The 24,147-nt window shown below is 38.7% G+C and overlaps 1 protein-coding gene across 10 annotated transcripts in view; it reads left to right on the forward strand.

Moving 5' to 3' along the window:
- The first annotated feature begins 1,569 nt into the window (after positions 1-1,569).
- Positions 1,570-24,147, forward strand: part of itpr1b (inositol 1,4,5-trisphosphate receptor, type 1b) — a 46,560-nt gene continuing 23,982 nt past the window's right edge. For 2 of the 10 annotated variants that reach the window (XM_077602479.1, XM_077602482.1), the window contains exons 1-41: positions 1,570-1,754; positions 2,919-3,032; positions 4,622-4,692; positions 5,023-5,138; positions 5,826-5,912; positions 6,264-6,422; positions 6,883-6,981; positions 7,189-7,272; positions 7,349-7,495; positions 7,586-7,690; positions 7,876-7,920; positions 8,004-8,033; positions 8,404-8,558; positions 9,314-9,413; positions 9,487-9,647; positions 9,964-10,105; positions 10,196-10,354; positions 10,426-10,598; positions 10,672-10,791; positions 10,879-11,070; positions 11,293-11,544; positions 11,615-11,756; positions 12,166-12,319; positions 12,387-12,580; positions 12,661-12,796; positions 13,293-13,347; positions 13,439-13,604; positions 13,715-13,882; positions 14,099-14,170; positions 14,228-14,365; positions 14,452-14,577; positions 14,703-14,903; positions 14,995-15,246; positions 15,450-15,575; positions 15,701-15,829; positions 16,210-16,227; positions 16,631-16,657; positions 16,906-17,026; positions 17,167-17,351; positions 18,421-18,569; positions 19,142-19,253. In XM_077602479.1, coding sequence (XP_077458605.1) covers positions 2,941-3,032; positions 4,622-4,692; positions 5,023-5,138; positions 5,826-5,912; positions 6,264-6,422; positions 6,883-6,981; positions 7,189-7,272; positions 7,349-7,495; positions 7,586-7,690; positions 7,876-7,920; positions 8,004-8,033; positions 8,404-8,558; positions 9,314-9,413; positions 9,487-9,647; positions 9,964-10,105; positions 10,196-10,354; positions 10,426-10,598; positions 10,672-10,791; positions 10,879-11,070; positions 11,293-11,544; positions 11,615-11,756; positions 12,166-12,319; positions 12,387-12,580; positions 12,661-12,796; positions 13,293-13,347; positions 13,439-13,604; positions 13,715-13,882; positions 14,099-14,170; positions 14,228-14,365; positions 14,452-14,577; positions 14,703-14,903; positions 14,995-15,246; positions 15,450-15,575; positions 15,701-15,829; positions 16,210-16,227; positions 16,631-16,657; positions 16,906-17,026; positions 17,167-17,351; positions 18,421-18,569; positions 19,142-19,253 — 5,160 coding nt within the window. In that variant the 5' untranslated portion in view covers positions 1,570-1,754; positions 2,919-2,940. Of the gene's footprint in view, positions 1,755-2,918; positions 3,033-4,621; positions 4,693-5,022; positions 5,139-5,825; positions 5,913-6,263; positions 6,423-6,882; positions 6,982-7,188; positions 7,273-7,348; positions 7,496-7,585; positions 7,691-7,875; positions 7,921-8,003; positions 8,034-8,403; positions 8,559-9,313; positions 9,414-9,486; positions 9,648-9,963; positions 10,106-10,195; positions 10,355-10,425; positions 10,599-10,671; positions 10,792-10,878; positions 11,071-11,292; positions 11,545-11,614; positions 11,757-12,165; positions 12,320-12,386; positions 12,581-12,660; positions 12,797-13,292; positions 13,348-13,438; positions 13,605-13,714; positions 13,883-14,098; positions 14,171-14,227; positions 14,366-14,451; positions 14,578-14,702; positions 14,904-14,994; positions 15,247-15,449; positions 15,576-15,700; positions 15,830-16,209; positions 16,228-16,630; positions 16,658-16,905; positions 17,027-17,166; positions 17,352-18,420; positions 18,570-19,141; positions 19,254-20,236; positions 20,273-24,017; positions 24,051-24,147 lie in introns of those variants that run through there. The other 8 variants (XM_077602484.1, XM_077602486.1, XM_077602485.1 and 5 more) reach the window with 6 other exon arrangements.

Below are 24,147 nucleotides of genomic sequence, written 5' to 3' on the forward strand. Positions count from 1 at the left end.
TAGCAAAACACATTCATTCTGGTTGACGATCATGATTCACTAGAATTAGCAGCCATTGATACTTTTACTTGCATTCTACTTTTCATATATACCTATAATCGACAGCATTTGTGACAACTGGGCTTCATATACTTTATATTTTTAAACTGATTTGATCATTAGTAACTTCAATCATCCCGATATCTAATGTAATGGAAAGCATAAGCATTACATTTCTATTAATATCAAATTATGTAAATGTTAGAGGTAGTTGGGGTTTTTGTTTGGTTTGTTTGGTTTGTTTGCTTTTCGCCTCTTATGTCCAGCTGGGTGTACTTTGTAATCAACCCTCGTCTGTCTATTTAAACCCTGTGTGTTTGTTAGTCATTGTCGGATCATCTGCCTTGTCTGCTTTTCCCTGCTTTTTCTGTACCATGACAGGTTGCCATGCCATGCTCCCTGTTCCATGTTCCTTGTTGCCCCATGTCTTCCCATCAGGTTTGATTTGGTGATTTTATTTCCAAGCTCTTGTTATTTTCAAAAGATTCCTACCTTAAGATTTAAAGTTTTGTTAGAGCACTCTATTCCATTGGGTCCTACACTACGTTCCACGCACAACCACGCACTCGAGACGTAACAATAAATAGGTCAATGAAGCAAAATCATTTAAAATTATTTAAGATAGTATGTATCTTGTACCCTATGTACCCCTGTATCATAAATGGGTTTATTGAGATTACCTCCACATTTGAGTCATTTATTGTATACTTCTATTTATAGAGGAGTGTGTTCCAGTTGTATCATACTGGGATTTTGATAGGTCAGATCCAGATAACCCACATCATTCAAAGTACAGGTTAGCGCAGTGGTGATGTCCATCCCCGAAGCATCAAGGTGATTTGTTTCATCCTTTTAGATGGAAGACTGCACATTTAAATTACCTTTTATTCCTAGCCTTTCACTAGTTGACATGCGCAGCTTGATCCGCTTTTATAACTCAGAGCCTGTCTGCTTCTGTTTCTGACATTGTATACAAAAAGACAATCTAGTATCATGGGGATCTGATCAGATTTGAAAAAAATTCTCATGCTTATTGCTCCATTCATTTTGATTATTTCTATACATCCTGACCTCGTCAATATATTGTTTTTCCTCCATGCAGAATTTTAAAATGATCCGTGCATCATATAAAACATTTGGCCATGACACCCCTTGTTCTTCCGGGTGGCAAAATCCAAATCTTATCTCACAATACTGCTAGCAAACAAACAGATTTAAGTCATTTAATTCAATAGATCATAAGGCAAAGTGGAATTCTTTCATTTATTTTCAACACTGCTTACCCTTGTCAGGTCACAGGGACAAAGTAAAATGCTGAATAAAGATGTTTTTTTTTCTCCTACCACCCAGTGCCTAATGTTTATAAACATTCTGAAATGTCCTTTTGTTTAGAGTTTACAAGGCATTTTTGTGTCCCAGCAATTGATTTCCATTTGAGGAAATATGTTAAAGAACAACATTTCCCATCGGCCAGCGCAGTAATATATAAATAGCCAGGAAAGGGGCGGGCCATCAGAGACATGTGGAGGAGTGGAATCGGATTGTAGCTAAACACTCGCTCAACTGACAGAATAATGCGGTTCACTCTCTCCCTACCTGGACTTCCAGCACCATGGGGACTTAACCGAGGATAGCACGGTGGAATTGATCCTGTGCTGACCCAATTTGCTTCCGTTCCTTACGCCAATTTGCTGCCTTAACTTCATTTCGTCCAGGTAATGATGTGGTCCTTTCACTTTGATGTTTGAGCTTTTAGCATCCTTGTGAAGGAAGAAGCCCACGCGCTCATTTTCATCTCTGACACATCTCTTTTGAAATGTTATTGATATACTTATTTATTTGTCATGACAGCGTACGTATGCATGTTCATATCTGTTCTCCTCGATCAGAGCAAAGACTTAAAAATGTGCCTGTTCACTTGACAATCAAAACTGGACCATGTCTGCGTATTGCCGCTCGTTATTTATGTACAGTCATACCTCTACTTACGAATGTCCCCTGGTACGAAATTTTCAGGTTACACATTTTTTATATGCAAATGAGTGACTTGAGATACGAAAAAGATCCAAGTTACGAAATCCCCCAAAAGTAAATGCATTTCCTTATCCGTTATTTTATTTTAAAAATATGCCACTTAACCTCGCTACCCTCTACTGGGCTCCCATTGGCTGTCTCACAACAGCCACTATCCATGTTTCAATATTCTCATCTCATTTTCTGAACCACTTTATCCGCATAAGGGTCGCGGGGGGTCCTGGAGCCAATCCCAGCTGTCTCCAGGCCAGAGTCGGGGGACACCCTGAATCGGTGGCCAGCCGATCGCAGGGCACAAGGAGACGGACAACCATGCACACTCACACCCATAACTAGGGGCAATTTAGAGTGTCTAATCAGCCTACCATGCATGTTTTGGGAATGTGGGAGGAAACCGGAGTACCCGGAGGGAACCCACGCAGGCCCGGGGAGAACATGCAAACTCCACACACATGGACATGACCTGGATTTGAAGTTTAGGATAACATCTCATTTACAATCTCCATCTTTCCATGAAGAATCAAATTAGGTCTAATAACAGAGCTCCATTGTATGTTCTGCATTTTCCTTTGGAAAAATATTAATGGTAAAGTAATGTAAACATTGCTACAGAAAATGAGGTGTCAGGGTTTTTTTTACTTGTGTGTGTGTGTGTCATAAATACAAATATGACAAAATCTGAATGAAAATTAATTAGGCATTGCATTAACCAATTGAAAGGTCTAATTCATAGAGAAACCATGAGTGTTTCCTTGAAAAAGGGTAACTGTTTAGTGTCTTTACTATTGAAAAATCTTACACACCAGTTCCATTTATGATAATATACTTCTGCTACAAAATTTTAGGAGGTGTCAAGCTTGAGGAGTCATGTCTGAAAAGATGTCCAGTTTCCTCCATATAGGGGACATTTGTTCCCTTTATGCTGAGGGCTCTACTAGTGGTTTTATCAGCACCTTAGGGTAAGTCAGTCTTTAATCTTCTCTGCAAACATTTTTACTCATATAATACAGACTCAGGACACCACCTGGTCATCAATGTTCTCCTGTAGTGACCTGATGAATGGCCTCGTGAATTGAAAACTTGAAAACACTTTGCTTTTGGAGGTCAATAGCTTCAAAGTCTAGACAGAGATAAAGGCAAACATTTGGATTGCAGGGCACAAAGAGACGGACAACCATACACACACACCCATACCTACAGGCAATGTAGTGTCCAATCAGCCTACCACCCACGCAGGCCCAGGGAGAACATGCAAACTCCACAGAGGTGGACCGACCTGGATTTGAACCCAGGACCCCAGAGCTGTGAGGCCGACGCGCTAACCACTCGTTCCACCGGGCTGCCCTCCTCTACCTTCATTTTAATGTTATTAGCCTCTCAAATGTGCATTTTGATGTGTCGCAATCGTAAAGTCAGTGAGAACAAATGTTTAATTGGGCTATATTCCTCCTATTAGAGTACTGTGTGTACAAGACATAATGGTATTAGCAATCATTTTTCTTTCCAAGGCATAATGTGGGTAATAGGAGACCTTTCACCATACTTTCTCTCATGCCTGTTGAGTCTCTTCACTCTCTCCTTTTGAAAATCTCAGTTTTAATTCTCTAGACTGGTCAGTGGTCACTAGTGTGTACAGTATGCTATTCACTAGAGGCCATGCTGAGGCCCTCTTCTTAATCTTGATCTTGATGATTTTCTACAGTTTACTTCTTTGCATCACACACAAGGGCAAACATTGTACAGACTTTTCATATCAAAGCTCATTTGTCAGTTTTTGCATCTGGCACAGTTATGCTTTGTAATTGTTACCCAGCCTCTGTCGCACGAAGCGCTTTCCGTTAATTAGAGTTGAGTAGCGGATGGGACTTAAATAGGTTAGTTGGATCAGGTGTTGCTTTCACTGCCACATTATTGAATGTGACCCATTAGAGAAGAATTGAGTTGGTATTTTGTAGAAATGCTGACTCACACAAGTCTATTTGTAAAATAGTCTTTTTCCCTACTTGGTATTAACAGATATCTTCTAAAATCCATTTTGACTGTCCCCACACTATTTGTAATCTACACCTTGAATTGGCTGCCAATGACAGCTTTTTTTTCTTGACCGTTGATGGTTTTTTTGTTAACATTTGGTTAGGTTAGGTGTGTGCTTGATCCTGAATTTCAGAATTTTAGACAATACCTATAAGAATCGCATATCTGAGTCCCAAATGTTTCCAATGCAGTGCTGTCTGTGCAGTGTGATGGAAAACGAATGCTACATTTACACAGCAAAGTGTGAGGACAGATCTGAATTTTGGAATTTTCCATCAAAATGTAATGTCTTTCTAAGCAGTGTTTTGGCGAGAACAAGAGAGTTTTGCACTTTTAATCCAATCTTACATTTTTCATATTCATGAGTCTGACGATAGTTTTGTCCTATATCAAGTAGAAATGATAACATTTGCAAGTATTGTATCTTAATCAATATATTATCCATACAGGCCACCTCTCTGAGGTATGTTAATAATAAATGCAATTAAAATACTTTAACATACTACTTCCGCAGGCTTGTGGATGACCGCTGTGTGGTTCAACCTGACACAGGTGACCTTAACAACCCACCCAAGAAATTCAGGGGTAAGGATAGAACTTTTTTTTTGTTAATTTGGCCTGTTTGAACTAATGTCATTATAGCATGGCTTAATAAATTATTCAGTGTGGGTCCAATCAACGTTACATTCACATAAAAATAATGTTTGAGTCTTCCTCAGTTTTCTGGAGCAATCAACCGCGTTGCAATCAGTGACTTGCTTGTTAGACCCCCACCTTTCTCTGAGACACTCTATTTTATTGTGTGTCAGGAGACAGAATATGCGTGGCTTCCATAGAAATTGAACGCGAGCAATGTCGCCTCCCGCGGGTCGAGTGTCAAATTCAAATTTGGCTTATCTTCTCATTTTTCCGTAGATTGCCTTTTCAAACTGTGTCCCATGAACAGATACTCAGCACAGAAACAATTCTGGAAAGCAGCAAAACCTGGAGGCAACAGCACCACTGACACTCTTCTCCTTACCAAGCTTCATGTAGGTCGCTACTCACCACATACTGTATCTAGTTCAGACATGGGCAAACTACGGCCCGCGGGACATATACGGCCCGTTAGGCCTTTTAATCCGGCCCGCCGACGTTGTCCATTTTTTTTTTGCGGTAAAAATACAGGAAATCATTGGATAACCTGCATGAGCAATTCTGCTGTCGGTTTTGTGATTTTGGAAAAATTGACAGCTTGTGTCATTTCCTTTAGTCCTTTTTTCCTGTTTATGTTTCATATGTATTGTTAACGGATGCAGTTTTTATATGTATCGTATCTTGTGCTGACCCGGCTCGCCTGTCAAATTTTTAAAGTCAATGTGGCCCCTGGGCCGAAAAGTTTGCCCAACCCTGATCTAGTTGATCTACTATAAACACTGAGCTAACAACAATTCGTTATATCTACATTCTATACAGAATTATAGGAAACACTGTTATGTTAACAAATGCCTAAAAGAATAATAAAGTAAAGCATTGCCCTCCCGAAAATGCGACTTATACTCCATTCACTCATTGTGTTTGTTACAAAGCTTGGTGCAAAATGCCAACCCGGCCCTGAATTGAAATTTAATCAACACCTAATGTTTTGGTGATGGCCAAATTTTTTGATGTTGAAAATTTAAAATATAACCCCCGGGGGATAGTTGCAAACTTAACTGTTTATATTTATCTTGTCATAGCATGCAGCTGATTTGGAAAAGAAACAAAATGATTCCGAGAACCGCAAGTTGCTTGGATCAGTCATCCAATACGGGAATGTTATTCAGGTATGTTCAACAATCTTATCGATTATATCCAGGATAATCAAGTTATCACTTCCTTTTACAAAATACATCTGTCTCGTGCTGCCAAACCTTGTTGATCATGAACATAACATATTTCCTTGCATTAGCATTTATTATATTCAAAGGAGGTCACATGTACAATTTAAAAATTAAATAGATAGAAAGCAAAAATATATCTTCTTTTACTCTTACTCTTCTAGTCCTCTTGGATCAGGTTATGAGAGATTTGCTCTCATAGACAAACTTTGGTTTGACTTTGTGCTTTTGGACTTTGATAATGTGATAGTTGCGATAATTTGTGAGAAAAGCCATTTTTCCTTTTTTGCTCCACAGCTCCTGCATTTAAAAAGCAATAAGTACCTGACAGTGAACAAGCGTCTACCTGCATTGCTGGAAAAGAATGCCATGAGAGTGACGCTGGACTCAGCGGGAAATGAGGGGTCCTGGTTCTACATCCAACCTTTCTACAAATTGCGTTCCCTGGGAGACAGCGTGGGTAGACTGGAGTGTGAAATTCGAATAGTTTTCTGATCACTACATTACTTATTGACGTAACCGTGAATTGATATCATTACTAAATTTGCAAAGTTATTGGTAATTTTTAAAAGTCCTTTGGCTAGTTCCGGGGTCACTTCCAGCCAGAAGAATATACAAATTAATGCAGCGTTCACAGAAAATTAAACTATTGGTTGTGTGTAATCAATTTTGATCTGACATATACAGACTGTTATTTAATCATTTACATCACTGATGTAAGCAGTCACAACTGCAGTTTTGTGTGGAATGGAGATCTACTACTTTTAACATTACATGATATGGCTCACCGCTCCCTCTAGTGTTCATATTGAAATTGGAAAAAGAAGAGGTTTGGCAGTGCAAATATGGAACACTGCACAAGTGTGATTTAATTTGGATCATTTGATTTGTTTATTTCTCTTCACTCCGAACTAAGGTGGTGATTGGAGATAAAGTTGTCCTTAACCCTGTGAATGCAGGGCAGCCTCTACATGCCAGCAGTCATCAACTCGTCGACAACCCAGGATGCAACGAGGTAAGAATTCAGAGTAATTCAAAAAATGTATTGAATTCCATTATATGTATGTTCTTAAAAATGTTTAAGAATATTTGTGATGATGTCTTCAAAATGACTGCCTTGCAAACTAATATTACACAGTATTTCAATAACAAACGCATTATCATTATCTGGTGTTGCTAATAAATGTGTCTAAATAATAATAAACCCATGAAATTCTTCCAGGTTAATTCTGTAAATTGCAACACAAGTTGGAAAGTTGTTTTATTCATGAAATGGAGTGACAACAAGGAAACCATTCTCAAAGGGGTTGGTGCATTGATTGTACATTTTGAGGGAACCATGATGGTGAGCGTCCCAATCTAAAAAATATTTGCAATTGCAGGGTGATGTTGTTCGGTTGTTTCATGCAGAGCAGGAAAAGTTCCTCACATGTGATGACCACAGAAAGAAGCAATATGTGTTCCTTAGAACAACTGGCCGCCAGTCTGCCACATCCGCCACGAGCAGCAAGGCACTGTGGGAAGTAGAGGTATGACCTTTTGCTTTCTTTTCCTCGGAGTGCAATCACTTAATGTAGAAAAGGTTCAATTGTTGTGGTCCTATATTTTGACTTTTGCAGGTGGTTCACCATGACCCATGCCGGGGAGGTGCAGGCTACTGGAACAGTCTATTCAGGTTTAAACATTTGGCAACTGGTTGGTATTTGGCTGCAGAGGTGGGTGAGGTGAGTGTCTTCCCCTTCAAGGTATCTCTCGTTGTCCTAATTCTGTGCATGTGAAATTAGTTTCTCTATAGCGCATTTATCAGATTTTTATTTTAGTTAGCTTTAAGATTATTTATTGTCAATATTGATTTTATTAATGTGTGGATTTATTATCTCTTTATATTTCTGTGTGATTGGTTTAACAGGTGAACTCTGAGTTTGAGGTGGAAAGTGTTGAGCAACGATCTGCAGTAAGTCTTTTTGGGGCTGATTGACTGTCCCCCTGTTGGTGTTTGTTTTCATATATGTGATGGATCTTGGCTTCCTGTTCCAGGTAGTGGACTTCACTCCTTTTAATTTCCAGGTATCACATAAAAAAATAAATTCATTTAAGTCTCAAAGTTGTACAGTTGTACTTTAAGTAAAATAAAAGCTTAGAAATAAAAATGAAAACATGGATTAATAATCGTGGAATGCCCGAAATATTATTACTATATGCACACAAATATATACAATATATACACAAAAATGAATTAGTATTTGTCAGAACAGTTTAGTGTTTAATCGGTTCTTACTCAAAACTACCAGTAGTGGGCAGAAATTTACAATGCTCCCCCATTTGCTGGGTGTTGTTTGCTTGTGTATTCCTTATCAAAATAACACGTAGATAACATGGACCACATTGAGCCAATTGCTTGTCCTTCTTTGTTACATTGTACCTTTTCTTTTGCCAGCTGGATGCAGATAACGAAGCATTACGTGGCCGTCTACGGGCCCCTCAAGAGAAAATTATGTACACACTTGTCCCGGTACCAGATGGCATGGACGTCTCCTCCATCTTTGAATTAGACCCCACCACGTTGAGAGGGGGGGATTCCATGGTACCCAGGTACAATTTAAACACAAAAAAATGTTGCTTTACAAATCCACTCATTTACTTTAACCCCAAAGGCTCCCCAAATTATGCATGGATTTTCTAGATCTTGTTCTTGGTCACGTGGAGCTGGGGTCGATTAAATCTGACATTAGTAAAATAAATTGTCTGCATACACCCTGGATTGGTTGCCAAATAATGACAAGGGCAATTTTAAGACAAAGAACCATTCACACTAAGATTCACACAATTACTGTATTTGTCAACACTAGTGAAATGTTTCTCTTGCGTCACCTCGTGAGAGGCAATGCCTCACATTTAATATGATATATTTGTGCCCTTCAAAATATGAACTTGTTTGCTGCACTGTGCGGTTACATAATCCTCAAAAAGAAAATAGCTTCTGTCAGCCATTTGTCCTAAAGAACCAGACATGCAGTGAGCATGCGTTCTTATATAAGCATCTAGAAACAAATATTTAGACTACAAACCTCATAGAGTATTTTAATTATTTTTTACTTTGTAGATTACAGGGTGAGTGTAGTTTTACTTCGAAAGCAGCAAATAAAGACCGAGACATATTACCATACAGAATATTTTTTTTGAGTGGCAAGTGCTTTGAGTGCCTAGAATGTAGAATAGAATCAATGCCATGGTCCGAAAATGACAATCCTTTAAAGATTCTCCTGGGTTGGCAGTTGTATAATGAGAAATGTATCTACATCTCAAAGATGGCTGATTTGTTTTCCTTATTTTTTTGTCTTTTGTAGGAGCTCCTATGTGCGGCTAAAGCATTTGTGTACGAACACATGGGTTCACAGCACCAACCTCCCCATTGACAAAGAGGAGGAAAAACCTGTTATGTTAAGAGTGAGTAAATGTCATTCAATTTTTTTTTTGTCATTTATCGTCGAATGAACTCTTTCTTTTCCACTATGTTCAGATAGGAACTTCCGCTGTGAAAGAGGACAAAGAGGCTTTTGCCATTGTACCAGTGCCACCAGCAGAAGTGCGGGATTTAGACTTTGCCAACGATGCAAGCAAAGTGTTAGCGTCGATTGCAGGCAAACTGGAAAAGGGTACCATTACCCAGAATGAAAGGAGGTAAAAGGCCTTAGTGGTTTCCCTATTTTTATTCACTACAATCCCTAGTTTCTATGTACATTTATTGATAGGTTCACCAATAGGCATTCCTAAATGCACGCCGTAATAAAACAGACATCTGACTCAAGACTTGCAAGAGAGAATCGATCCACACGCGTCCCCGGTCAAGATCATTCTACCGAATCGAATCCTCTCTTGCTCATTTATTACATATTACACATTACATAAGATTAACAACAAGCATCTCAGTTCTCAAAACAATTGAAGGTCTGTCGCTTCTTATTACGTTTATTTTAAATCCATTTGCCCTCCCTAGATTTGTCACCAAGCTTCTGGAAGATCTCGTTTTCTTTGTCGTGGACATCCCAAACAGTGGACAGGATGTTTTGGAAATTATGGTGAATAAACCTAACAGAGAAAGACAGAAACTCATGAGAGAACAAAATATCCTGAAGCAGGTTTGTTTGAATTATTAGGAAGTCTTGTAAGAAGTACTATTTAAAAAGTGATGAAAAACTCCCATTAGTATCTGTTAACTTTTTTTGTAGATCTTCAAACTTCTCCAAGCCCCTTTCACAGACAGCGGAGACGGTCCCATGCTGCGCTTAGAAGAGCTGGGTGATCAACGGCATGCTCCTTTTCGACACATTTGTAGACTTTGTTACAGAGTTTTACGCCACTCTCAACAGGACTACAGAAAGAACCAGGTGGGTGAAAACGACTGCTTCGGTCTGGCTCGACACAGTTGTGATCATCCACGGTTGTCTTCTTTTGGCAGGAATATATCGCTAAGCAATTTCGCTTCATGCAGAAACAAATAGGCTACGATGTGCTTGCAGAAGACACAATAACTGCTTTGCTCCACAACAATAGGAAGTTGCTCGAGAAACATATCACTGCTGCAGAGATAGACACATTTGTCTCTCTTGTGAGGAAGAATCGTGAACCGAGGTAAAATAATAATGTTATGTAATGTAAAATAAGCAATGTTCTGATGGATTATCTCTTATATTTTTGTACATAGGTTTTTGGACTACCTGTCAGATCTCTGCGTGTCCATGAGCAAATCCATCCCTGTGACGCAGGAGCTCATTTGTAATGCAGTGCTTGATCAGGCTAATGCTGACATTCTCATCGAAACTAGGTTAGCCTTCTAATTTGCGTTCACCTGCTTATTTTGGATTTGACCATTTAGAAATGCGCTAATATTCTGGTATGTCTCATTCATTAGATTAGTTTTATCAAGGTTTGAAGTTGAAGTTATAACAAATGGTGAGAATCCAGTTGAAGCTGAGGATGAAGAGGAAGTGTGGCTCTTCTGGAAGGACAATTTCAAGGACGTACGGAGTAAGAGCGTACGAGAGTTGGCCCAGGATGCAAAGGAGGGTCAGAAGGAGGACTATGAAGTAGTCAGTTACTACAGGTCAGATACTATATTTGAATATGCACTTTATAATGTTTAGGTTGTGAAATCTACGACTTTGAAATTTGGATTGCAAAATATACCAAACAAACACCACATAAAATATTCCTGTTACGTGTATACTGTAACGTTGCAGTTTGGAAAACGTATTTACACTAATGGATGTTTAAAAAAAAACTAAATGCTTAGATGACACAAGTTACACATTTAATTTCTTGATAGGTGCCAACTCAATCTATTTGCACGGATGTGTTTGGACCGTCAGTACTTGGCAATCAACAAGATCTCTGGGCAGCTGGACGTAGATTTGATCCTTCGCTCTATGTCCGATGAGGACCTGCCGTTTGACTTGCGGGCCTCTTTCTGTCGCCTCATGCTGCACATGCATGTGGACCGTGATCCTCAGGAGCAGGTCACACCTGTGAAATATGCCCGCCTTTGGTCTGAGATCCCTTCTCAAATCACAATTGACGAGTAAGTTCCTTGGATTTCATTTATTTTTGCCGGGAACTTTTCTTGTGTGACATTCCGTTTGTGTCACCAGCTACGATAATGACGGAACCAGCAGAGATGAGATCAAAGAACGATTTTGCCTCACCATGGATTTTGTAGAGAACTATCTTAGAGAAGTAGTGTCACAAAATATTCCATTCTCTGACAGGGAAAAAAACAAGCTGACTTTTGAGGTATGCCTTCTTAATCGATTTTTGTCTGTTATTTGTGTTTTTTGTCGATTTCATTTTCTGGTCTTATTTTTATCAATTCCGTTGATTTGGCTGGGAAGTCTTTTTGAACACTTAAAATGATGATCCTTTGTAAGGAGCATGCAAATATAGAATGAAATAACCGCAGGAAAAAATGACAGATGGAGTGACAAAGTCGCACATGTAAAACAGACAACAGAGTTGTTCTCTTTTTTTCAGCAAACGCATGTTACATAAAACGTGGGCATATTTATAAGGCTAACTGCAACAAAATCCTTCGGAAAGATAATTGCAAATAATAAAATGAGTATGTTGGAAAAAGTAATTGGGGGGTGATATTCGTCACCTGTATTTCTGTGTTAGTCATAGATTTCAATTTGTTTTGCAATAGGTAGTGAATCTGGCAAGGAACCTCATATACTTTGGGTTCTATAACTTCAGTGACCTGTTAAGGCTGACAAAGATATTGTTAAATATCTTAGACTGTGTTCATGTCAGCACTACATACCCCATCAACAAGATTGAAAAGGAGGAACAAAATAAAGGTTAGCATTGTCTCCTGACACTTGGTCCATGGTATTTCCATCATGGTTGAGGTTTGTCTTTCTGTAGCCGGCAGTAATGTGATGAAGTCCATTCATGGAGTCGGTGAGCTAATGACCCAGGTTGTGCTTCGAGGAGGCAGTCTGCTGCACACCACACCAACACATCAGCCAGAGGGCGATGTAGTTAAAGCCCAGGTTGAGCCAGAGAGAGAAGACATCATGGTCATGGACACTAAGCTTAAGATCATTGAAATTCTGCAGGTGTGGCATAAAAAAACCCCCAAAAATTGCTTGGTTAAAGCTTACAATGTTGTTTTATTTCTACCTTTCTCCTACCTCAGTTCATCCTAAATGTGCGACTGGACTACAGGATTTCCTGCTTGCTCTGTATTTTCAAACGAGAGTTTGATGAAAACAACCCGCAGTCCGAAAACACTGCCAGCCAGAATGGAACCAATGTCGCAAGTCAAATGCCAGGTATGTGAGGGTGCACTCACACGAGCCAATTGACTCGTTTCTGGGTGGTGAAGGCAAATGCACTCTGCTATTCTCAACCCTAGGAGATGTCCCCGGTGTCGACATATTTGAAATAGTCACTCTGGTTTAATATAGAACTTGGATTTGCCCTTTTATTCAGTGAGGTTTTCCCTGCCAGCTATTAATGATAATTGAGTCACAAGGCCAGATAAGTTAAGGTGTTGCTGTGCCTTTAGCGGCATTAAGAGGTTCTCACTTAATCATTTAAAGCTAAACCACTAAATTAATGACAGCAAATTAAAATTCTTCAAAGTGCAGGTGAAAATATATCTCATTGCTCCAAATCTATAAAATATGATCTGTTGGGGTTAAATGTAATTGAACAGAGGAGCTGTGGTGAAGCAAAGGAGAATGGCACAGTGTGAGTGCGTTCTTAAAGATTGTAAATGATAGGAAAAGTGAAAAAAAAGTAATAAGAACATATAACACCCTTCAGGAAATCTTGACTTTGAAAATATTGAAGAGCAAGCAGAAGGAATATTTGGGGGAAGGTAATATCCACTCACCTTGGCAAATCAACAAAATCTTGAAACAAATTATTTTAAAAATGATTAAAGAAAAGTGTCTTGTCTGGTCACTTAGTGAAGAGAACACACCTCTTGATCTGGATGACCACGGTGGACGTACCTTTTTAAGAGTGCTGCTACATCTTACCATGCATGACTACCCTCCGCTCGTGTCCGGAGCTCTTCACCTGCTCTTCCGACACTTTAGTCAGAGGCAGGAAGTTCTCATGGCTTTTAAACAGGTAGGGCTTACCACTCCTCATCTGCACCACTTTCAACTATGAAAGTACTTAACATTTTAATAGGGAACCTAATTAAGATTCTCCATCCTGTGCATTAAAATATACTCTAGGTCCAACTTCTCGTCACCAGGCAAGATGTTGATAACTACAAGCAGATCAAATCAGATCTTGACCAGTTGCGATCCATTGTCGAGAAGTCTGAACTGTGGGTTTACAAAAGACAGGGAGAAGATGGAATGGATGGAGAAGGACCCTCAGAGTCAGATAGCAAAAAGAAGGTAAAGTAGTTACAATTAAGGGTTAAATACTCGCTTCAGCAGTCAGTAGCTGCAAACTAGACTATGATTAGGAATATAATGAGAGTTCCAAACAATTTCCAGAAAGTGGACAAGTTCATATCTGAAAGAATGCAATTATGAGTTGTATTGGTCGCAATATAGTATTGCATTATAGTGTTGTTATTACTTAACTGATGTTTGTTCATTCTTTTACAGGGGGATTCGCTTAATTCTGACAAGAATAGTACAGAAAGCACCAGCAACTATAACTATAGGGTTGTTAAAGAGGTAAATCTTTTTATTTATTTATTTTTCAATGTTATGGTACATTAATTTTCTGTGCAGATACTGCTGCGTCTCAGCATGCTTTGCGTCCAAGAGGGGAGCTCAGGGAAAAAGACTAAGAAACAGCAGCAGAGGCTGTTAAGGAACATGGGAGCACACTGCGTAGTGCTAGAACTTTTACAGATCCCCTACGAGAAGGTCCCTTATTTGGTTCTGTTATTGCACATTTTATCATGTGCATTTTCTTGTTCATAAAAATTGAAATTGTGTGTTTTCTGCAACAGGGTGAAGATGTTCGGATGCAGGAAATCATGAAACTGGCTCACGAGTTTCTACAGAAATTCTGTGCTGGCAACCAACAAAACCAAGCTCTTCTCCACAAACATATCAACCTCTTTCTTAACCCAGGGGTGAGGGATGTATCTAAATTTCAGCCGTTGATTTTCGGGTCCTTGCTTAGAAGTTTTGGCAAAAAATAAAAATGCCATAAATCTGATCGTCAGGGAGTTCTTTTTCTTGTTTGTCTTTCTTTCAGATTCTAGAGGCCATTACCATGCAGCACATTTTCATGAATAACTTCCAACTCTGCAGTGAAATCAATGAACGTGTGGTTCAACACTTTGTTCACTGTGCAGAGACACACGGTCGACACGTCCAGTACCTTAAGTTCCTTCAAACTATTGTGAAGGCTGAGAATAAGTTCATCAAAAAATGCCAGGATGTTGTCATGGCTGAGGTTTGACTTATTATTAATATATGTACTGTATAGTATATATATTTTTTACTCCAACTCATGTCAACTGTCATCTCTCCATTGCGCCTTTCAGCTTGTGAACTCAGGAGAGGATGTCTTGGTCTTCTACAATGATCGAGCATCCTTCCAAACATTAATCCAAATGATGCGCTCAGAACGGGAGCGTATGGATGAAAACAGCGCTTTAATGTACCACATTCACCTGGTTGAATTGTTAGCTGTTTGTACGGAGGGGAAAAACGTCTACACTGAGATCAAATGTAACTCTCTATTGCCCCTGGATGACATCGTTCGGGTAGTCACGCATGAAGACTGTATTCCTGAGGTGAGAATGTTTTTTTTTTTAAATAACATTTTTGGTGACCTGCTTTTTAGTGTTGTCAATTGCTTAGATATTTACTGAAATGTGAGCACATTTAATTAATAGTTGTGCATGATGCCACTAAACCTGCATCTGTTTTGGAAATGATAGTTTCTTCCTTCTTCACCTTTGACCATTAACTATAAAAATGTTTTTACATGTTTTAGATAAAGATTGCCTATATCAACTTCCTGAACCACTGCTATGTGGACACTGAAGTGGAAATGAAGGAGATTTATACATCTAACCACATGTGGAAGCTGTTTGAAAATTTTTTGGTGGACATTTGCCGGGTAAAACAAGACTCCTTAACATAAAGGAAGAAAAAAGCCCCACTGTCACTCATGACCAAATGACACATGTAGTAGGATACAATGGATACAATGGCTGTGCATCACGCCTGTTTGTTCATCTCCAGGTGTGCAACAACACCAGTGACAGGAAGCATGCAGATACCATGCTGGAGACTTATGTAACGGAGACCGTCATGAGCATCGTCACATGTTTCTTCAGCTCTCCTTTTTCTGATCAGAGCACTAGCTTGCAGGTAATTAGAATTCTACAGTGTAGCATTTATTATGCTTTACTTTAGATCAAAGTTTTAAACCTATACAATCGATAATCATGAATGGCACTGCATGATGATGCTTAGGCTTATCAGTGTGCTATTGACAATACATTTATTTTGGGGTATCATGGTAAAAATCTCATCATTAATGGTAAAAGGATGAAATTAGCTGTGTGATTGAAGGTCTATCATGGTTAGTGGCGCTCAAAGAGTTAAAATATGTTTGGAATCTACATCATTGCAAAAAAAAATGTTGCCTGAGGGAGCTGATTTACAGTATAGTACTCATTGATTTAGTTGGTGAATGTGGTATAAATGGAACATCCATTGTAAAATATGATATTCCTCTCTCTGCATAGATGGCTCGCAATCTGTATGTGAGTAACGTATTCTTTCATTAAGTAGCTTTCCAACCTATCCCAAGTGGCTCACCAGCTTTGTGTATGTGATTGAAAAGATAGAGCTGGAGGAAGTACTGCATCTATTCTACACTTTGTGGCTTTTCTCGTGGCTTAGTCAGCACACTGACTTTGTTGTTTCCAAATCTGTGGGTGTGTTACACAAGTATTGCTGGAACTGGGCGTAGTTGATGCAATGACATGAAATGATCACTTTGAGTCTCAGCCCTAGGTGTACCGCTGAGCGAGACATTTTGGAATGTTGTGATTTGTTGTCACGTGCAGTTTCCCAGTGGAATTTGTCTTTCATTTGAACTTAGGTAGTAAATGTTTATACATTTTTACACAAGATTCATCCATTATGTCACTACCGTTTTTGCAGGCTGCCATTCTGGGAAAGATAACTGAGGTATTTATCTTCCTCTAGGGCTGATAAAGGCCAATAGATGTCTCTTTCACCATGTAGCAACCAGCTGTTCACCAGTGTCCTGTTGTGCAGATTGGCGAAAACAGCTGGATCACTAAAATCTTTAGAGCATTCCTCAATAGTCTGGGAATTTAACAGTTCTAATGCCGCTGTTGTCAGCCACCAGTGGTCCACTAATGTCATCAAACATGATTGTGTTTAATCTTGTCTTTTTTTATTTTATTTTTTAGACTCGACAGCCTGTTTTTGTACAGCTACTGCAAGGTGTTTTCAGAGTATACCACTGTACCTGGCTTAACCCCACACAGAAAGTTTCAGTGGAGGCTTGTATTAAAGTACTCTCAGACGTTGGTAAGTTATTACACTAATCTAGCATTAAATTAGAAGCATTTTGTTCTTGTTGTTTTTTATTTTATTTTTTTAAGATATGATAAAAAAACGTGCTATATGGCAATTTATCTGACTTTAAGTTTTCATATCTTTTAACCAAGCTAAGGGCAGAGCCATTGCAATACCAGTGGATCTGGACAGTCAAGTGAATAATTTATTCGTCAAGTCCAATAATGTGGTGCAGAAGAGCCTCCTCAACTGGAAACTGTCAGCTAAGAACACTTCGCGGCGAGATTCCGGAATTCCGACCTCCAAAGATTATCGAAACATCATTGAAAGGCTCCAGGTGTGGAAGGAGAAATTTTATATAATCATTATTAATTCTACAATATATTGGTTTTGTCAGTTTTTTAGGTAAACCACTAAGTATTTATTTTGACTCCAAGATTTCGGCTTTCAGTGGTACATGCAGGCCACACGTAGAATAAAACACACGATCACTTAGTGAAAGAAAACGAGGGGAGTGACAAGCTATGACTACAGTGCAACGAGCAAAAACAGAGATCTTCAAATTCATGTTCTGGGAAACGAGAGATGTTGCATGTCCATTTCTTGTAACAACTGTGTGAATACACTAGAAGTCTCTGACATCCTTCCTTTAAATCATCAAAAGTGCACTTTCAAATCTGAGTGATTTCCCAACCTTGCTTAATGTGCACATTGAAATGGACATCCCATACTGCAAGCGAGTTCATTTCTATTGCCTGTCACAGGTAGTGACGTGCCTCTAACTTTATTTCTGGATGGTCTGGTTTCCCCCACATCCCCAAAACATGCATGGTAGACTGGTTGAACACTCTAAATTTTCCCTAGGTGTGAAATTCTGCGTGAATGGTTGTTGGCCTCATGTTGCCTGCGATTGGCTGACAACCAATTCAAAGTGTGCCCTGCCTACTGGCCAGTTACCTGGGATAGTCTGCAGCACCCCTGCGAACATAGCGAGGATAAGCAGTGTGGAAAATGAATGAATCTATCAGAAGAATCACATACATTTTTTGGTCTGGCTGGCAGTATTTATCTTTAACCCTAGAATGGTAACCCTCTATTTCAGGGGTTACCTTTCATGCTTCTGATATAGAGGGTTACCATGGTTACCAAGGAAAAAATGGGTCCTAAGCAAGACGGTGCAATGAAGGGTATCCATTTTCCCCCCCCGGTAACCATGGTAACCCTCTATTTCAGAAGCGTGAAAGGTAACCCCTGAAATAGAGGGTTACCATTCTAGGGTTAACATTGTCAGTTGTTCAAGTTATATGATTCGCTGTCAAAGTAATTGTAAGTGTTGTGAACCATATCATGACTATGCTGAATGTTTTTTTGCTGTCAAACCCAGTACAGATTATGTTCCTCTGCAGGACATAGTATCAGCTCTGGAGGACCGTCTACGGCCGTTGGTTCAAGCCGAGCTCTCGGTCCTCGTAGACGTTCTACACCGTCCAGAGTTGCTCTTCCCTGAGAACACAGAAGCTCGCAAGAAATGTGAAAGTGGAGGATTCATATCAAAGTATGAAAGTCATATCTAATTAAATTGGAATAAATAAGATACTTGTCATTGTAAAAGGGCAACTTTATGTGTTAGATATAGTGTTTTGACTTTCTGAATTCTGGCATTCATAGTCTTAATGGTGTTTAAACTGATATTCTTTGAACCCATAAACCAGTTCTCACATGATACGCACACTTGGCTAATGTGTTATCCCTGATAGGAGCTCAGACTGGATTATAGACAAACTGGCAGGGCACGTGGAGTCGATGCTGTTACATGGATTATCCTACATCTTAAAGTGTCAACTTTTACCAGAGCCAGATAATTCTGAACTCGTATGACTTTAAATTATTTAGGGACAAGACTTTATGGGCATACTTGCTTGGATTTTTTAAAAAAAAATTAACCACTGCCCTATCCTATATTGCTTTACAATACATAGTTTTTTAGTTTTACTGTTTCCCCCTAGATTTCCAATTCAACTTGAATAAGTAAAATCAGATGATTCCAGAAAGTGAAGAGTTGCAATTTTTACATTATTTGTTATTGTGTATTCACCCCTCTCTCCCCCTCTACCAATTGCATACCAGGCTAATTAAACACACAAAGCAATTGCTGGAGGAGAACGAGGAGCGTCTGTGCATCAAAGTACTGCAGACTCTCAGGGAGATGATGACAAAGGACCGTGGCTATGGGGAGAAGGTAACAACTACAGGTTTTCACAAAACACTCAAATACTATATGTTTAACCTTTTTTGCTGAGCTGATTAGGCTGATTTTTTTGGGTGCCTAGAGGATTGATTTTAAAGCCAATGTTACCGCCATGTGAACATTATTGTTCACAAAGCGATGTCTATGAATTTCTTTTGTATGGGCAAACCCTCTCAATATAGGAAGAAAAACATGTTTTTGTGAAAGAAAAAAATAAATCCCAAATTAATATTTTAAAAACAATTCCCACCAATAATGAGACCTATAACCCATGCTTGAGAGGAAAAAAAGTTTTCGTGAGGCTTAGTAAAAACTAAAAAAGAGGATTAGAGCCAGTGAAGAACAAGGTCAAAACTGACTTGGGTCAGAATTCTGAGATTAAAGTCAACACTGACTTTATTCGCAGTTAATTCTGAACTCTGACTTTATTGTGAGAATTCTGACGTTAACCTCAGGATTCACTCATGAGACTTTATTCTCAGAATTTTGATTTAGAAGTTTGAATTCTGATGTTAATCTCAGTATTTTGACTCTAAAGCCAGAATCTTGGTCACTTTCTTTTCTTCAGTGGCCATAAACTGCTTCCATAAAAATCAAGTAGTTGTGATGATGTACTGTGATTGGGCAGACAGTATCACAAGTGGAGGGGGGTGACACTGTTCCGAATTAACTGATCACATTTGAGCCAATGTTAATTTTTGGCAATTCCTCCTGGTTGTCACTCTCGAGGCTTGCACTATGCTGTTGCTTTTGCATGTTGTTTTTTTACCTCCCTTTCAGATGCAATTTTTAAAGTTGCAAATTCAGTCATCACAACTTGGACAAGGTTTGATGAACCATTTAACCTTTATTAAATCAGACCCATGTTGACTAAACAGCTTTACCTAACTTGCATATTATTATTTTTTATGTGTGACTGAGCTTAACACATTAATGGAGCTGTACTAATTCTGCCCCTATACTTTTTCTTCCAGCTGATTGCCTTTGATGATGAAATGGATGTGGCTGAGGTTGATTTTTTTTTTCCATCTATCACTCCCCTTCACACTAACAATATAAAATGCGTATACAAGCATTTTATTTGTGAGCTTTATTCAACTCCAGGCAAATACAGTATAGTGCATCATATTGGCAGTGTTATTTTTTAATATTCCTCACGTTCACATCGTCTAGAGAACTACTATCTGTGATTTCAGGCAATTTTAACAAACAATATTTTTATGTCCTACTAATTACATGAGAATGAACCACATCATACCAGTGATCAGTTAAAAAGTTTTTGCTTCACCCAAGTAAAGGAATCAATCAAAAAATTCTTATTCTCCATGATGCTCCTCCATGTATTTGCCCGGTGTATGTGGTCAGTACTAGTACCTTTAATTTCAACTAGAATACACTAATACCTTGAGATACAAGTTTAATGCATTCTGGGACTGAGCTTGTATGTCAATTTACTCGTATCTCAGATCAATTTTTCTCATTAAAATGAAATAGATACAAATTAATCTGTTCCCACCCTCTGAAAAAACACTCCTAACAGGATATTACATAGGAAAAACATATTATTTTATTTGTTGTAATTCACCACCTACTCACAAAATAACAAATAACTATCTAGTGGTTATGATGTTCAATATTAACATGTGACATTATTCGGAGGGGACCGAGCGAGAGAGAGAGCAACGCGCTCGTAACAATAACATAAACTTTAAATTTAACTTAAATGAACGATACACACACTTTAATCAAGGGTGTAACTTTGTTGTGATATAACCGAGGCAGAGGAGTTAAGGCTTGCTTTGGACCCAGTGTTTTTCCCCTTAATTTTGCACTGATTATTGCAAAAAAATGCAACCTGTACGGCCGGTGCTCGTAGATATATTTAGGCGAGGGAGATGCGGGGAGAAAGACAGAGCGATGCTGTTCTCATAGGCAGCCTCTCGCATACTCGGCCACTTGGCGGTCGTATCGGGAACCGTCTCGTATGCTCGTATCTCAAATTTGTCTGGTATCTCAAGGCAGAAATTTGCTCTGAATTTTCCCCGTATCTCAAATTTCTCGTATGTCAAAGTATTACTGTATACTGTAAATGCGCGTAGCTGTTGATATGCACTATGCTCGGAGTTGGTGCATTTGCACTTTTTAAGTAGGAATATTTCCAGTCTGTATTCCCTCTTGAGCAACAGTGCAATTTGCCCATTAAAGTGCACTATCATTGAAATGGGTTTAAAACAGTTTTGCTTTTGTTTATTTTACAAAAAAAGACCATGGGTTGACGTCAGCAAATTCAAACCTGTGAAACTTAGGAAAATACACCCTGAGGTGATAGTGTGACTTTAAAAGGATATTTTTTAACTGCAATACAAAGATTGCACATTTGTGATACTGTTCTGATTTATCTGATTTTTTTCCTGTAGAAGGTACAGTTGTTTTATCCATATTTTGTAGTTTATCGTGATCTTCTTATTATCACAAATTTTAAATGATTAATGAAACACAATTGTTCACTTTAATGTTCCCACCTGCAGGGACACTTGAGCCTAAAAATTATGTTTTTGAGCTGGTGTTAGAAATCTGCAGTGCTCATAAAACATGTTTGTAGTAAGTTAAAAAAAAAAAAGTAAACCTTAATTTATTCACTTTTTCTGGTTCCATGTTATGCACATGTAATCCATAATAATGACTTTACTATGGTTTCTTGACTCATGAGTACGTTTAGCGGGGGATTTTGTGTACAGACTGCAGCGCAGCGGGCATGTCGTAGGTGCGCATTGTAAGCATACGTTTGATCATGAACAATGTCCAGAAGGAAGTGAATAAAAGCAGGTTCCCCTTTTTGGTTTGTTGTGTAGGTGTCAAAGGGATGCTGGGTGTAACTACAGACCATCTCATTTGTCATAGCTGACTAATGGGACCAAACCTACACTTACTTGGCTGTGCATATTTTTTTTAACTCAAATTAATAGGTTTTTACAACTCCCAAGATAAACAACAAAAAAGACGCTAGCCTCTATGACTCCTACACACGCCACAATTGCCCTGCCAATGTTCTTTGTAATCCAATTCTTCCAGGAATAGCAAGGTGATCAAATGCTAGTGAAGGGAAAACCACATGTGAATATGCTGGCACTCTTGTAATCAAGCCCGATTATATCATTCACTCCATGCACTTTTGTGCACTTTCATTTGATTCTCTAGACTATATTTGCTGGTCTCAGGTTTCTTTTTTCTGTACCCAAAAGTTACTTTGTATTGAATGTTCAAGGTAATATAATCAGCCTTTTTCTTCACATATTTTTTTTGTATTTGTATTTTTAAACTTTATTTTTCTCCCTCCATTTTTTTGTGCTATGCAAATGAATATTTTACTCTCTGTGACACTTTCTACTCTCTCTCTCTGCTCTAACTTTACCCTCACCTCCGACAGTTTTTTTTTTGCAATGAAAACTCACACAGAGTTCACTTGTCCTCATTTTTCCTGTCGTACTGCTGGAAAGGGTGAAGTCAGGAGGTTGTTATTTTTTTCCACACACAGTAGGGGGTGTTTCAGATTCTTAAGCACCAAGCATTCATGTCCCAGTTTTGCTAAGTTAATACTGCACGATTCTTGGGCACAAGCCAGCTTCAGGAAGCTGTTGCATAACAGCCAGTACACCCCTCCCTTTTTTGTTTTCCTGGAATATAAACCCTTTACTGATTTGGTAATGACAGGGTAGCTGACAATGTTCACAATCAAACGCAACAAGTCTAACAATCTGCAGGACACCTGCTAGGGGATATAAAATGTTTCAATACTCCTGTTCATCAAGTTTTTGGCGTATCCACAAAACATTTCATAAATTATCTTTTTGCACTATTATTGTAACCTTCTCAATTCAAATATCAACATGGGAAGTAAAAAACCAGTTGTTTTGTTTGTTGCACACCGTGTTTCAGTTGAGAAGTTGGCCATGTTAAAAATAAACCAGTCGCTTTTAAACTTGTTAAATGGGAATCCGTGCATACCTTTCACCATTTAAAATGTCTCTGATTAAAAATTAATTACAGAAGGTTCAGATGTTATTTCCCGCTCATTGTTGTAGTCACGGCTTCCATAAACATAAGGTTGATTAGAGGGATCAGGGTGCGGCTAAGAAAATGCTGTATTTACTTGGCATTAAAAATACAAATAGCCATTACCATTGTGAAATATGAATTATTTGTAGTTTTATGGCGTGACCTCTAGTCTATAATGTGGTCTGTTCTCTTGTCGTCTAATGCTGCTTCATCTTAATAATGCTCCTTGTCATTCATTTCACAGTATGCTAACCCAGTATAGTCCCCAACATTTTTCTGTGTTACGGACCACTTTCATTTGAAAACATTGTGTCAGAACGCCGTAGAACAAAATAAAACTAATGAACAAATATACATACACAACTCAAACTCCACGGAATGTAGTTGCAATCAAAGTGAGCTCTGTGCTTAATTTTCCTAAGACTGGAGTGATCATTTTTTCCCTTTTTTCCCCAAAATCTTCAAAGTGGTTGGCGACCCATGCCCTAGATTATACATATAATATGATAATCCCTGTTAGTCATACTGTCTTGTGCACGCTTAATGTGCCATATGAATGGTTGGAGCTTTATGAAAAGAGCTGTGTTTTGCTGAATTGTTGAATAGTTGCCATTAGGGATAATTAATTTGCCACATAGCACCATCACTAACTGACCATCTTCAACCCTTTACTAACATCATGCTTTTATTCCCTATCAGATGACACCACCTGAGCCTGAGGTCCCAGATGAGGTGTGTTTAACACTATTTTGGCCTGATGCAAATATGGAATACTACTGTTAATAGTATTTCAATGCAATCCCATTGTTTTTGCTTTATCTAACATTGG

Source organism: Stigmatopora argus, chromosome 6, assembly GCF_051989625.1.
Source record: "Stigmatopora argus isolate UIUO_Sarg chromosome 6, RoL_Sarg_1.0, whole genome shotgun sequence".
Lineage (NCBI taxonomy): Eukaryota > Metazoa > Chordata > Actinopteri > Syngnathiformes > Syngnathidae > Stigmatopora > Stigmatopora argus.